The 15,199-nt window shown below is 42.8% G+C and overlaps 1 protein-coding gene across 1 annotated transcript in view; it reads right to left on the bottom strand.

Annotated features, from left to right (window-relative positions):
* The window catches only part of PRSS12 (serine protease 12), a 474,415-nt gene that overhangs the window by 82,174 nt on the left and 377,042 nt on the right, over positions 1 to 15,199 (bottom strand). The window contains exons 10-11 of the mRNA XM_085634365.1: positions 14,398 to 14,476; positions 7,883 to 8,005 (exon numbers count right to left, since the gene is read on the bottom strand). Coding sequence (XP_085490491.1) covers positions 7,883 to 8,005; positions 14,398 to 14,476 — 202 coding nt within the window. The remainder of the gene's footprint in view (positions 1 to 7,882; positions 8,006 to 14,397; positions 14,477 to 15,199) is intronic.

The raw sequence follows: 15,199 nt of genomic DNA, 5'->3' as shown, positions 1-15,199 counted from the left end.
CTCACGTAAACTTGATATTGCATTTTAACTGTAATAACTTTGGAAGCATTGCTTTCGCGCAGACGCAGAGAGAAAGTCTGTTTCAAATCCACTGAGTGGATCTCTGTCATTTCCCCTTAATAACCGTAAAGAACCTACTGAAAGCGCAAGGAATCTTTCAGCATTGTACATTCTCGAAGTATTCGTAACATGACATGTTTTAATTGGATTCTTATTGTTTTTATCTAGTTTTAAAGAGTACAAGAGATACTATTTTCATACTTCATAGGGGAATATTTTTTGTGGTGTTTTTATTGCGTTGCTGTATCCATGTATGCACAATTGCTTTACACATTGCCTCTTATGTTAAGACTGACTGCTCTGTGCCAAGATACCAGAGGGTGAGCACGGGCTGATTTAAGTGTGTAACTGACTTACCCTGACTAGAATTGCGGTCCCTACTTGGACAGGGTGCATACCTCTGCCAACTAGAGACCCAATTTCTAACAAATATCATATCCTCTTAACATACCAAACCACTTCAAAAACTACACATGCATACAATACAAAACCAAACAAATGCACCACAAAAACACATATCACACCCTAACACAACAACACAATATAATGACATTGTTATCCTGTAGTCTTGTTGCATGTGTTGTTATTTTGTGATGTTGTATTATTGTGTTTTGTTGGCATATGCTGCAGCATTGTATTTTTTTTGTGGCAGTGCCGTGTTGAAATGTGTTTTTTTGTTGTGGAATATATTTTCGGTTTGGTATTTTTATCAATGTGTGTGTTGTGTACCACTGTTGTGTTTAAGTGTTGCCAATGTGTTTTTGGTTCCTTGTTGTATTTTGTTACTGTGTTGTGATTTTGTTGTTGTTCTGTTTTGTTGCATTTGTATTGCGTTGGTGTGTTCTATTGATGTTGTATTTCAATATTTTGTGTTTTTGAACTGTGCATTTGTGGTGTTGTGTTACTGCAATATGGTTTGCCTTATTGTGTTGTAGTTGTTATGCTGTCTTTCTTTACTGCTGTTGTAGGCTAACTCCAGCCTGTCTGCTTTCAATTCACACAAGGTTGTTATATGTTACCAGCACAACAAATTCACTTTTATGATAACAGCGGTGAAAGGTGTTTGCAGCACAGACTGTGCACCAAAGACACCACAGCAATGGCAAAAAATATTTTGTGCTATACCTATCATCTCTAAACCAAACCCTCTATTTTCAGTCTTCGACTAATCCCAAAAGGAGTGGCGAGTTTATTTGGTAGAGAATGTTCTGGCCTTGCAATCTGAAATAAAACCATGAGAAGCTTCTGTCTCTGGCATGACAAGGAACTGTCTTGACAGTCCAAAAACTGAGGTTGCATCTCTAAAGATCCCCTTAATCGTTTTCTTATTTTTAATGTACCTCTCACTTGATCAATATTTGATTATGCAATAATTACATAGGCCTCAAAGTGACACTTCAAAATAAGCCAAAATCTCACCTTTACCTTTCCATCATGCAAAGAGTTTCCTTCAGAGGGGTCATCATGGTATATAAAGCCTTCTTACGTGCCCATGCGGTTAGAAAAAAAAACAGAAAAAAATCCTGGCTCTCATAGTCACTTTTCCAATGTTGTCCTACTTGGCTTGATGGTCCACGTATAGACAACATAATAAAATACAACACCCTCCATGGTTCAATCAAAAAAAAAAACAATATAAAAAAATACCTGTCTTCTGCAAAACCTTAAAAACATCTCCCCATCCAAAACCTGAAGAGTTTTGCTGGCCACTAAGCAGACTTCACTGAGCCAAAAGGTGATTTCACTTGCAGTTTTAGTTTCTAAAACCATATTCCATTGAAGTTCTTAAATCAGCTATTGCTACAGCAGATGATGAACAGCTGGTCTCTTCAAACGTCCACATAATTGTCTTTTTATTCTGTTTTAAGCTGTTGCAATGGCAGGACCCCAAGATATTTCACTTATCGTTCAATCGCGAAAGCCACGTCAATGCTGTTAGTATAATGCTTTCTACAGCTATTAAAATTTGAACTATTACCAAGATAAACCCCATATGATTTACTTTTGAAATATTAAGATAAGTAGAGTAATCTGTTTTGGATGGGAAGTTGAGGGGAGGAGGCTTGCTAGAAACTGCAATATTTCAGTTAACACAAAAATTCCTGAGGTCTGAACATGTAAGTGAAGTGAAACGGAATAAGAATGTATTGATCCAGCTGGAAGCAAGCTTGCGAATGCTTGTACTACTTCCAATCTGAGTCCGTTTCAGATGGAATAAACTTACCAGGCGAATCCAAAAAGCTGCAGAAATTAATCACAAGCTCCTGTTTCAGCAACAACAAGCAATTTACCTGAGGAAACAAAAGGTGACCTGATAATCATGTTGCCCATGACGTGGCACCATAATTATTAAGGAACAGCTTCTCCCAGTGAATTAAGGGTCGATTTGGTAGGAATGACCAGGTTCTTGAAATCTTATGTTTATTATTTACAAGGCTCTTGGCTAGAGTTTTATGATGGATCCCAGTGATAATCCTTAACGAATCTAGCTCTGACACTGTGCGCATTTTGTGCTGATGTTTCTAACAGCTGCGGCTAGACATTCATACCATCGCAGGAGTTACTTGCTGTTTTGCATCATAATGTATCACTGCTACGTAAGTGAAATGGTGCCCTCATGGGATACTGGCAACTAAAAAAGCAGGTGGTGCCTGTGGCTCCCTACACTTTTGATAACTGTGAGAGTACGGAAATACTAGCAACAACAGAACTGCATGATTGATGGCAAGTAAACCCACTGGGCCGTGAACTAAGATACTTTATTAAGGTTTACAATTTACAGGGAGTATTTGTTTCAAGGGATCATTGTGACCAATTTCATCGAAGTCCAGGAAATCAGGTATGTGCGGTGGGTCGCTGTCAATGTCTCGGCAATCGGTGTCCAATTCAGTCATCATTGAGAGGTAACTTTAGAACTTGTGGCAATTTGTGGAACAACAAATCATTTAACATCATATATCAAAGCTGTTACTTATATTTCCTAGACCCCTATACTTTGGTGTTCTTCCAAAGATCCAAACACTTAGGGGCACATCTTGAGTTTGGAGGAGAAAGGGACCCGCTGTGGACAGTCAGGACTCCGGGCCTGCCAAACAACTGGTTCACCTACATCACTTAAAGGTGGGAGCGATGAAGGAGCATTGTCTGGCTCCACTGTCAGCATCTCTGTCTGAGACACTTATCTGCCTCAGAACCGTTGGGTCAGTAATCTGTAGGCCCACCAAGTTTAGTGAATGCCTTCCTGTGTATGTTTTTTTTTTACCTGGACTACCATTCCTCAGGTAGTAAGAACAACTCCCAGCACATTGTTTTACATTATCTTTGCTTCTCATAAACAAATGCCACTCTGAAGATTTGTTTCTGAGAAACAAAAATAATGCAGAGTGGCTGCTATAGCATTATGTTATGTTATGTTATGTTATATCAGCTTATAGAGCGCCTTAATACCCGAAGGTGTCCTGGCGCTATAGCAGAGTGTCTGGAGAGGCAATGAACAGAACTCGTAACCAGAAACGATGTAAGTGCCTAGACTGAGAACAGCCAGGTCTTCAGACCTCTTCTAAAGGAGAGGAGATCGGAGGTGGACCTGAGAAAAAAAGGAAGTTCGTTCCAGGCATAGGAGGCCTTACGCACAAAACTCTTACCACCCCAGTTAGCCTTTTTGGCCCTAACAGCCAGTTTGGCATCACTGGAGCGAAGAGCTCTCCCCAGAAGATACCACTGGAAGCGATCTCTAAGGTCCTGAGGTCCGGCTCCGTGTAGAGATTTGTGAGCTATACATAGGGCCTTAGAACGAACCCGAAGTTTCATGGGTAGCCAATGCAAATCCCGTAGTCCTTTGCTGACGGACACAAATTTGGGAGTATTTGTTAGCAGCCTAGCTGCCGCATTCTGTGCCATCTGGAGTCTGCTTAGATGTTTATTGTGAATCGTTAGGTAAAGGCTATTGCAGTAGTCCAGATGGGACAGAGCTAAGGCGGACACAACAGACCTGAAGCTATCAGTGGTTAAGTAAGGCTTTATTTTCCTCAGCGTCCTAATGGTTAAAAAGCAAGTGGATTTCACTTTATTAACCTGATTCTCAAAGGAGAGCCTGTTGTCAACAATCACCCCCAAGTCTTTTACTTTCATAGCGGGGGGGGGGGGGGGGGGGGGGCGACGGTCAGCCCAATTCACTAGGCCACTAAGGCTAGGGACCAGAGGCAGGGATTATTCCCGAACAAGATAACCTCAGTTTTGCCAGCGTTTAGTTTCAAACAATTTGCAGCCATCCAGCTGGTGATGGCGGCCATACAGTCCTGGCAGGAAGAGGCTCTGGTTGCTTCAATCCCTTTGTTTAGGGAGATCACGATCTGGGTATCATCGGCATAAGAGGTTAACCTAAGGCCAAAAGATCTTATGAGAGGTGCAAGAGGTTTAACATAGACATTAAAAAGCGTCGGGCTCAAAGAAGACCCCTGCGGAACTCCACAGGGAAGCACAAAAGACTTGGAAGAAAAAGTTCCCATGTCCACGTTTTGAGTTCTGTTGGTCAAGAAGGACTTCAGGAGGGCCAGGGCAGAGCCCTGTATCCCGGCCTTAGATAGTCGATCTGTTAAAACATCATGGTGTACCGTATCAAAGGCCGCCGACAGGTCCAGCAAAATCAAGATAGCTGAGCCTCCCTGGTCGACGGCTTCCCTGATCTCTTCCGTAGCTTTCAACAGGGCCGATTCGGTGCTGTGCCCAGCCCAGAACCCGTATTGAGAATGGTCCAACAGACTGTTTGTGTCCATAAAAAGGCTGAGTTGAGAATTCATCGCCTTCTCCAGGATTTTGGCCGGTAAGGGAAGACGGGAAATGGGCCTGTAGCTGTTAGGATCTTTTGGATCGAGATTTAGTTTTTTTAAGAGAGGTAAGATCGAAGTGGTTTTCCATGACATGGGGTAGTGCCCTGATACCATAATGTGATTGAGAAGTAGAGTAAGGGTACTAGTGATAATTTCAGGGGACAGTTTGATTATTGAGGCAGGACAGGGATCTTTCGGAGAGCCAGATTTGCAGCCCAGCAAAAGATTGGCCACCACCTGAGTGGACAAAGGCGTGAAATTATCAGAAGTTGGGAAAATGTTGGAGGGCATCGAGTCAGAGCTTGTATCAGAGGGGGGGCCTGTGGACTTATTAAAGGATGTAAAAATAGCAACTACTTTAGACAAGAAGAAGTGTTCCAGAGTGTTGCAGAACTCAGAACTGCTGTGCGGGGTGAGTTTGGGGGGGGGGGGGGGTGAGAAGGGCAGTAACTGTTTTAAAAAGTTCTTTTGCGGAAGATTTAGCTTCAAAGATTTTTTTAGAAAAGTAGGCCTTTTTCTCGGTTAGTAGCAAGTTCTTGTAATCTAGGAGGCGGGATCTGTACCTATCTTTGTTGATAGAGTTATAACCGTTCCTCCATGACCGCTCTAGACACTTACATTCTGATTTCAACTTTTGGAGAGTCTGCGAGAACCAGGGGGCAGAGGGAGTTCTACGTTTCGGGAAGCACCATTTAAGAGGGGCGAGAACACAACAGGCCGAATTAATCCAGTCATCATAGGCTGCAGCGGCTTCCTCTATGTTGGAAGGTAAATCAAGGACTGAGATAGTCAATGCTTTACTAAGGTTGAGTGAATTGATATTTTTCCAAGGCCTGGTAGCTAACCCGTCCCTGTGATTTAAGTGGACTTGTGGAGAGGCTGACTGGGCAATCTCAAAGAGGATTGCCGAGTGGTCGGTCCAGGGTAAAGGCATATTGCCCACAATTGACAGGCCGGGAGAGTTAGTAAAAATCGCATCCAAGGTGTGGCCGGCCCTATGAGAAGGTCCAGATACCTGTTGCCGAAGGTCAACGGCACTCATAATGTCAACTAATCGAGCTGTTTCGGGGTCCGAGGGGTCATTTAAATGAAAGTTGAAATCGCCTAAGGCTGTGAAAGATTTAGCACAAAGACCATCTTCCAGCAATAGGCCAATTGAGTCGAGAAAGCCCCACGTCTGGGATGACCATTCTGATGAAAATGCTTCTGCCACATGAGAACAAGCATTGGCATAGCCAATAGGTCTCGCCATTTGGACCTCATAAGTATTTAGCAATGCAGCACATTATCCTGGGTGCTACATCATCTACTGCTACTTTATGTGCAGTGGTGAAAGGCCACACACACCAAGGATAGGCTTCCATGCAAATTTAATGAAAATATTATAAAAGTTATGTGCACGTGTGCCATGTGAAAAAGCATAAAACTTGTGCACCAGTTGGAAAAAATGTTTCACTTGTAAATAATAAATTGGTTAAAACTCCCCGAAATTGTTTGCACACTGCATAATCTGTTTAAACGCCATTACAACTCATAGATTAACTTTTTTTACGATAACGATCGCAACATAAATAAAAAAATATTTTCTTGGAACCCCAAACCTTTATCGAAACCCTCTTGGACCATTTTTGCTTTACCCAAAGTAAATCACCGAGGACTACGTGCACCGCATCCATGTGACGACATGACATCAGATGCATCACACAGAAAGACTGTGGCTATACTATTAGGGCGGATCTAACCTTTTGAGTAAGTACATTAAAGGCTTCGCCATGTCGGTCAGCTGAAGTAGAATACCTGCCACCTTCGAGTACTTTGAACTCCTTCGGCTTGCTACAAAGCGATAGTGACAAACGGTGTGATACAGAGAACACTTTGCACGGGATGAATGTCCTAGTTCAGAGGGTAATCTACACAGCGCTATACCTCTCGCGCATTTCAATTCCTTTTCCCCAAAAATAACCTTTTTTGGGAGGTGCAAGCAGCTTACAGGTTCACAAATCCTGCTAGCAATGACTATTTCCTGCCACTAATTATGTGTGAAAGTACTGGGCACTAATCTCCCGCGGTTTGGAAACACGTACAATCCTCATGTGTGCATGCCTGACGTAGGGGCCTCCTGGTTTCCCCCAAGTGAAGCCAAGTGTACGAGAAGTCTCATTAATCACACAAAAGGGAAAAACCAAATATCATACTGCTTCTAATTTACCATTAGTTCAAGTTAGACGCTAAAGCACATGAGAAACTTACTTTACTAAATTAGCACAATCACCTCATAAGTGAGTAGTTTATTACATTTGTCCTATGTAGAGCACACCCCACACATGGAGAGCAGTGCATTCAGTCCAAGTAGTGACAGTGACTTTGGCGCAACCAAACTACTGGATGGTAGATTATGTCTCTGCATGGCAGAGGATGCAGCTTTCGCCGGATCGAGGTGCTGGTGTGTGAAGCGCGGCCACGCGGCCGCGAAAGTGACAGAACAGATGGCACCCTGCGCGCCCCTGCTTGCTCCCGCAAACCGGAGGCCGCCACATGCACGAGTGAAGGTCTGGAGTGATTCCAAGAGCCCTCTCCTAGAGCAGCGCAGTGCATGCGCACAGCACTAGGCTTGATCTAACAAGCACTTTCAGCCAGTGATTCCTGTTGAGGCGGTGGGAGTCCAAATTGGCTGGTGGTCCTTGATGGGAATGCAGAAGCAATAACTTTTAAACCCCCATCAGGGAGCTCTTAATTGGCAGGTAAACCTCTGTGTGAAGGCAAGTGCCCCTACGCTCCAATGGGTCACCTCTCCATCACTTTGCCTTTTTTCTCTTTTCCTGAGTATTTAATGATAACCTGTAAACTACAAAGTAAGTTCCAGTATGTAGTCTGAATCTGAGCATTATTAATTGGGAAAACCCACTTTACCTAAATCTGGAATGTGAAACTTGGAGCATGATAACAAAGTAATTCCGCTCAGCATTACTTTCCGCCTGATTATGCAAGATTACCTTTTAAAGCAATGTGCGGCGGTGAGCACCCAGCAGCTGCTGATGAGTGTGGCTCCACACAGCAGCCTTCCATCTCCATGGGAGGACTTGAGTCTCAGGGCAACTTGCCAGGGCCAGCCACCTCTACAAAACAAACATAAAGATGGACATTAGTCAAGCAAAAGAAAACAACATAACCTTCATTATATTGCGGATTGATGCTTCTGCACCATTCAAATCTCTTGTATCACAGACTTCACTACCGCCTCTCTGTCAGGCGAAGTCTTAACGCACAGCGAGCTTCTGTTCAGTGTAGATAATTTATGCCATTTCAAGATGGTTGGCAATATAAACAGTCCTTAAAAAAATCAAGGACTGCAAGATATTATTGGCCAAATATGGTTTCTTATAAATGGTACTTGATCGGGTCCACTTCCATAAAGCAATCAATTGGAGTTTTTCTGCCCTATATCCCCAACACCATGCTACCCAAAATAGTTACCTAAGATAATATCTTCACTTTGTAGTATTGCCAGGGATCCATTTACTAATGATATGCGGCTGCACATTCTAAATCATTCCATACTTTGCTGAATTTTTCTCCAAATTTGTTCAGTAGACCATTTGATTCTACTGTGGTATTAAGACCATGACAGTCATGACCGATGGAGGAATTCATAACCATAATTGCAATTCCACATCCGGTCAGGAAAGTGACAGCCAACAGCAGCACACACACAAGTTATTTTTAAAATAGTACTTCATACACTACTTCTGCTATGTCTAAGCAATGTAATACATGATTAAATGGCCCTCACTTTTTTTTACCTTAGTATGGAAGACTTTGTTGGCTTTGCCTGCTTTCAATCTTGTTACCTTCACATCATATTGGATGTCACATAGGGACATAGGGACATTCCAGCTCAAGCGCTTCCCAGCAATCCTATCGCGAATCAGCAGAGGCAGAATTTCTTCCACCTAGAACTGCCAGGTCTTCAGCTGCTTTCTAGAACTCTGATGATTCGATACGGTCCTCAAGTGATGGGGTAGACTATTCCATAATCTGGGTGCCAAGACGCGAAAAGATCTGCTACCCGGACTAGTTAACTTGAAACGAGCGACCATTTGCACAAATGTTACAAAATGCTTCTCCTTCAGCATGGGTGACTTTTACTGAGTGCAGCTAAATGAACACCATGTGCTGTGGCTGCGTCTCTAGTGTGTTACTCTAAAGTGTGCTTTGTGTCGGTGATTCGAGGCCCTGAACCATGGCAGTCTGTGCCAGTTCTCCAGTGATTTAGAAGTATTTTCCTATATTGTATCTCAGCAATGTGGTATGCTTATATGATACCATTAAATCATGCAGTTAGACAACATGTGCTCTACTACTTGTGAGTGTAACTACTTCAGGTGGCAATGTGTCCATCAAGGTGAACAAGGCTCCTTATGTGCATAGGACAGCATAACAAATGTGGTTAGTGGTATAGGACATTGAAAACATGGTCTTTGAATGCAAGACGGAATCCATTAAATCAGACCTACGAAAAGACCTCTTAGACATCACAAACCAGAAAAAGAACCCATCTCTGCCCCTGGCAGAGGCTCAAGAAAATTACCTCCCAAAATGTAAACTAAAAAACAACGCAACTTGGTCCCACTTTAACACTTACAGTGAATATCACATATTAAAGACGTTAACCTCTCTGAAACCCTCCAATCATTTCATAGACCCGCTCCCGGCTAATTACCTAAAAGACTTCATTCCCCTAGTTCTACCCCTCTGGACTAAGATCATCAATTCGTCCCTTCTTCAAGGATCCATCCCAGACAGCCTGAAAACAGGTCAGGTCTCACCGATCCTTATGAAACCTACAACTGACCCTTCGGACCCAAACAACTATCGCCCGATCTCCAACATTCCAATGCTTGCCAAACTCCTGGAAAAATGCGTTAACTCACAGCTGAACAGCCACATTGTTCAATTCAACCTACTTAACCAGTTTCAATCAGGCTTCCGAGCAGATCATAGCACTGAATCTGCTATGACACATATTCTAGACGACGCGCTAAAAATCCTAGACCAAAACGAAGCCTGTTTACTAATTCTACTCGATCTATCCTCAGCTTTTGACACCGTCAAACACAACAACCTGCTCATTCTGAAAAACAGAATGGGAATTTCTGGTTCTGTTCTTAACTGGTTCACTTCTTTCCTGCAATATAGATCCCAAAGCTTCAAGGTCAACCAAACTCTGTCCAACCCCGTGCCAGTCACGTTAGGAGTTCCTCAAGGCTCTTCTCTCTCTCCCACCCTTTTCAACCTCTTTATGGAACCACTCACCGATCTTCTCAGCCTCGCCAAAATTCACTTCCACATGTACGCTGACGATACCCAAATCTACATCAAGATTCATTCTCTTGATGACATCAAATCACTCAACTCCACGTTACAAAAAACCCAAACCTGGCTGGCCGAAAACCACTTGAAACTAAACTCCCTCAAAACTGAATTCCTCTTCATCGCTCCCCCCAACAAAACTCCAATTATACTGGAATGGATGAAACACCTAACAGCTCTTAATGGTCATCCGCTAGTCGTGGACTCAGCGAAATCTCTGGGGGTCACGCTTGACAGTAACCTAAAGAAGCAGAAACATATCAGCGCCGCCACAAAAGGAGCTAACTTCCATCTGAAGACTCTTCGAAAACTAAAACCCTTTCTACCGGCCCAAGATTTCAAACTAGCGGTCCAAGCACTAGTAATCCCTTGTGTGGAATATGGGGCGGTTACCCTTTGCGGACTCCCGAGGGCATCGACAGCCCCACTAAGAGCCACGATCAACTCTGCTGCGAGACTCATCACTGGCTCAAAGAGAAACTCACACATTTCACCAGACCTGAGAGCACTCAACTGGCTTCCGTTTGAGGCCAGAATACATCTGAAAATCGCTTGTATGACACACAAGGCCCTCCACCACAATGCCCCCCACTACCTAGCTCAGAAACTGGTGCTCTCAACGGGCAGCAGAGCCTCCAGGAGTGACAAGACTCTTCTTCTGAAACCACAAAGATTTGCCCAAAAAAAAAACTATAACCGAACCTTTTCTGGTATGGCTCCTAGGATCTGGAATGCCTTACCCAGTGAAACAAGAATGAACCCTTCTTCTGCCGCATTTGAAAGTGATCCTCATGGCTAAATTCACATGAACTCTGTAACGGTTTTCTGTATCTTATGTTTGACGTATGCTGTTTTCACCCTCTTCAGTTGTCCCTCTGTTTAGCTTAATCTTTATGACTTTCAGATCTGCACTTATGACCTGAAAAAGCGCTCTGTTACTCACAAGAGTCTTGTTCGCTCTATATAAAACTTTCTAAATAAATAAATAAATAAAATATGCTGCACGCATAACATTTTGCGGCAAGACAACACACAATCAAAGGTTGATAGCACAGGTCATAAAACCACACTGATCAACAAATGTTACCTGCATTGAGAAATCCTCTTGCCTAAGGTGTGCATCCAATTTTTTTGACCTATAGTTGAATATGAGTCTTATTGAGAAGGTCTCAGACCGCATATGCTGTTTTTAATGATATATTTTTCTCTGCACCCACCCCTTTGTTAATATGACAGCTCAAAAAGCTTCAACTGTGAGGGATGTGCAAATTATCTTGACCCCTGTAATTTCTTAATCTTTGGCTTATTTAAATCATCACACATATTCAGACCTTTTTTAAATGTGTCAGGACAGTGAGTCTCTACTTAGAAGTTTTTTGGGGAGAAAATTTGAATTATCACTGGTGCCCGAGAGCCTTGGGTGCTATTACAGTGCTCATTGGGTGGCAAGTACTCCTATTGGAGTCTAGACTCTACACAGAGTAGTCTGGTTGAGAAGCCTGTTATCTTTCCTTTTATGTCCGAATAAATCCTAATAAAAACATCATTAAAAAATGTAGTGCAGTTGAGCAGTCAAAACCATGAACTCACGTGTGACCAGAGTACTGTCATAAACTGGATATACTTAAAGGATGAGGAGGACATTTGTGTATTACATACTCCCATCATAGAGGGCCAAAGAGGTTTATCTCCGCAAGCGTCTCATCTTGCCACTGAACTGTTCTCTTGTCACTGCTCTTTATCAAATAGAGGTTGTCATTCGCATCTCTCGGGTACATGTGGTGCACCATATATAAAACTGTTTTCTGATGTGCGAGTGCTGGAAAACTACATTAAAAATATAAATGAAAACAAGCATCAGCCAAACCGGTATACTGTGGTGGGTGGAAGCAACATGTGAAAGACACTTTAACAGACCAGTGGATAAAGAGGGCCGACCCATGCCTCTCCATTGTTATGATTTTCTTTTTATTCCATTAGACTTGTGAGGCCGCTAAATCTGTTTCTAGGATGTTTCCATTAATTCCTGCACTGTGCAATGCAGATGGGAACCATCCCTCAAGATCCAACCATAACCACTACATACAAATACAATAAAGCTAAATCCTGAAACGTATGTTGTGCATGAGCTGTGGTAATCGCCAGCCATTGAAATATCTAAAAGTTGCTAAGAGTAACTCTCTCAACACAGAAAGAGAAAAAAAGAAAGAGGCAGACTAAAGAAGGTCATTATAGCTTAATGTCCATTTGGATGCATTAAGGACAAACAGTAGGTCATAAAGTTAATGAACATGTTAATCAAGCCAAAATCAGAATACTACGTGTGCCAAAAGCTTTAGATTGTGAGAGAATGAATTAATGCCTGACCCTCATTTGGGACAGGGATGTTAGTCACGTGAGGTCATGTTCGCTCTTAAGTGCCCCGATACATGTGACTAATATTAAAACCGGTCTTTCCCATAAGGATTTGGTTAAATTGTTTTGCTTAAATAAGATCCCATTAGAACATTAAAAGGTCTTGCTTTGGCCCTCTCCCAAATCCAACAACTTTTACCAGCAGTCAGCAGATGCGGCACGCGCCTCAGAGGCAGGAATCTAAATCCATCCCAGTTGGAAGACACAAACACTTGCTCGTAGACCACACATGGTCTCAGTCCAGAGTGGATGATCCCACCTACAACAGAGACCAAGGCTGCTTTCTCACTGTCAAAACAGCTTTGAAGTTAAAGATGGAAAGGGGGTGTAGAGACCTGGGATATGCCCAGGTCACCCACATTTTCTTTCTATTGTACTAAGTTTTGTGCTGTCGAAGTAATTAGAAGAGAAAATAATAACAGCATAAATAGCCCAGAAAATACATTTTCATGGGATGTCTTTAGTACCACAGCTATGCAGCATGTCTTTGAAAATTGGATTTTGTAGATCTTTCACTACTATTGACCTGCTGAAATTTTGCTACTAAAAACAAAACTAACTCCAGGTACACAGTTTTGCTTTTACAACACCACACATAAGCTTTCTGAAAAATTAGCATAAAACTGCCATTTTGTCATTCCTTGAAACAAGTTGTACCAATGTGGCACATTTCAATTTTAGACATCAATGCCTTATTTTGTTATTACTTATTGGATTGTCTTTTATAAATATAGTGAAGATTGTCCATTTCACCTTGGGCCTTTTTGACCCCACCTCTCCTTGCCGGCACCTTTCCCCCCCCCAGGTCCAAACTCTCCCTGCCCGTACCTTGTCAGTACCTATTCCAGCCTGCACCTACCTCTCTCTGCTCCTCTCTCAGTCCATTCCTCTAAGCCCATACCTCTCATTAGCCAAACATTTCACTTGACCTCTTCCTGCCCACAACTCTCTGACCGCATGTATCCCTACTTCATCCTCCTCTTGACAGTACCACTACTGCCACCTCTCATACTGCCAGAACCTCTCAGTGCCTGCACATTTCTCTGCACTTACTGCACGCATCTCTTACAGCTGGCACTTATCTCTGTCTTCACAGCTGGCACCTATCTCTGTCTTCACCTCTTCAAGCCTGCCCTTCTTATCCCCATACTTCAACCTGCCCACATATTGCACTTTACCTCGTCCTTCCTGCACCTCTCTGACCACACCACTCCCTGCTTCATCCTTTCCCTGTCCTTACTCCATCATCCTGGGGAGGAAGGGGCTGAGGGGGTGCTAGTGAGAAGCACTGCTGCTGCTTTTGTTAGAGGGGGGCGATATTGCAGCTGCTGTAAAACCAGCCCCCATTAACAAAAACTGACCCCACTACTCAAAAAACGGCCCACACCCTTCCCGCCCAATGGGAAACGCCCACTGCCTGCTACGACCAGTCCGGCCCAGCCCACAAATCTTACAGCCTGTACCCTGGCTACAGCTCCCCATCACGGAGCTCTCCCTACCAGTCAATCTCCCTAACCACCCCTCTCCCATTGCCACTCAATCTGAACCGGATTTCATGCTTGTGTTTCATAGTCAGATTTCTTGTTCTTAAACAGCAGAAAGTTAGTGTTCTGCCATGTCTATAGTGAAGTTGTGTGGCTCTCCTTTATACCTTGAGGGATCCATCTTATTTTTCTGGCATTTTTCATTGACAGTGCCGATTAAAGAGTGGAAAAATACATACCTCAAAGAATTAAGGCCACCAATGATGCGCTTGGGCCGTCGATGTAGCAACCTCAGTCCACAAACTGAAGAAAGAGGATCTGGAAATAAGACAATCAAATCATCAACATCAAAGTAGGACATAATTAGCTCTACTTAAGTATTAAACAAAGTAGGGGTAGAGCGTTGAAGATTAGAATGCAAGTTTTATGGCAATGCAGAAAGGCTAACATGCACAACTTCCTAAAAAGAATGAACCCCTTTGAGAGTTCATGTAACTCAAATTAGTCCATACTTAATCCCACAGATCATTACAAAAGTCCCATGGCACATTTCCACTGGAAACATCATCATGAATTTGCTATTTGTCCAAATGTATGTATAGGTGATTAGTGAATCCAAAGATGTTATTTATAATACCACTAAAACATAATCAGCTGTAATTTTTGGGCAACTGATCTCTTCATGATCCTTTAGATATGACATCACAAGTAACTTATATTGTAATTAGGAAACTGCTGCTCTCCGAGAGCTCACTTTTGATTTTGTCGAAAAGAAGTCAGAGTGTGTGAACTACTAGGTGTCTGCACATCTAATAGGACGTCAATTGTCATTGTCTGTGGTTCAGTATAAGGTATCCCCATTGAGAGGTTTTTAAAGATATAAAACCATTGGAATGTTGGGAGTTCCTTTGAAAACAGTAGAGTGACATTGGGCTATAAATGTTATGAAGAGGCCCATAAACATTTTATTGCCCTAATCCAAAGCCTCTCCCTCTTCTGGGGATTTTTGGAGCAGTGCAGGCGACAGAGAGGGAGAGACAG

This window comes from Triturus cristatus, chromosome 2_1, assembly GCF_964204655.1.
Source record: "Triturus cristatus chromosome 2_1, aTriCri1.1, whole genome shotgun sequence".
Taxonomy (NCBI): domain Eukaryota; kingdom Metazoa; phylum Chordata; class Amphibia; order Caudata; family Salamandridae; genus Triturus; species Triturus cristatus.
This window is presented reverse-complemented; position numbering and strand designations above follow the sequence as displayed.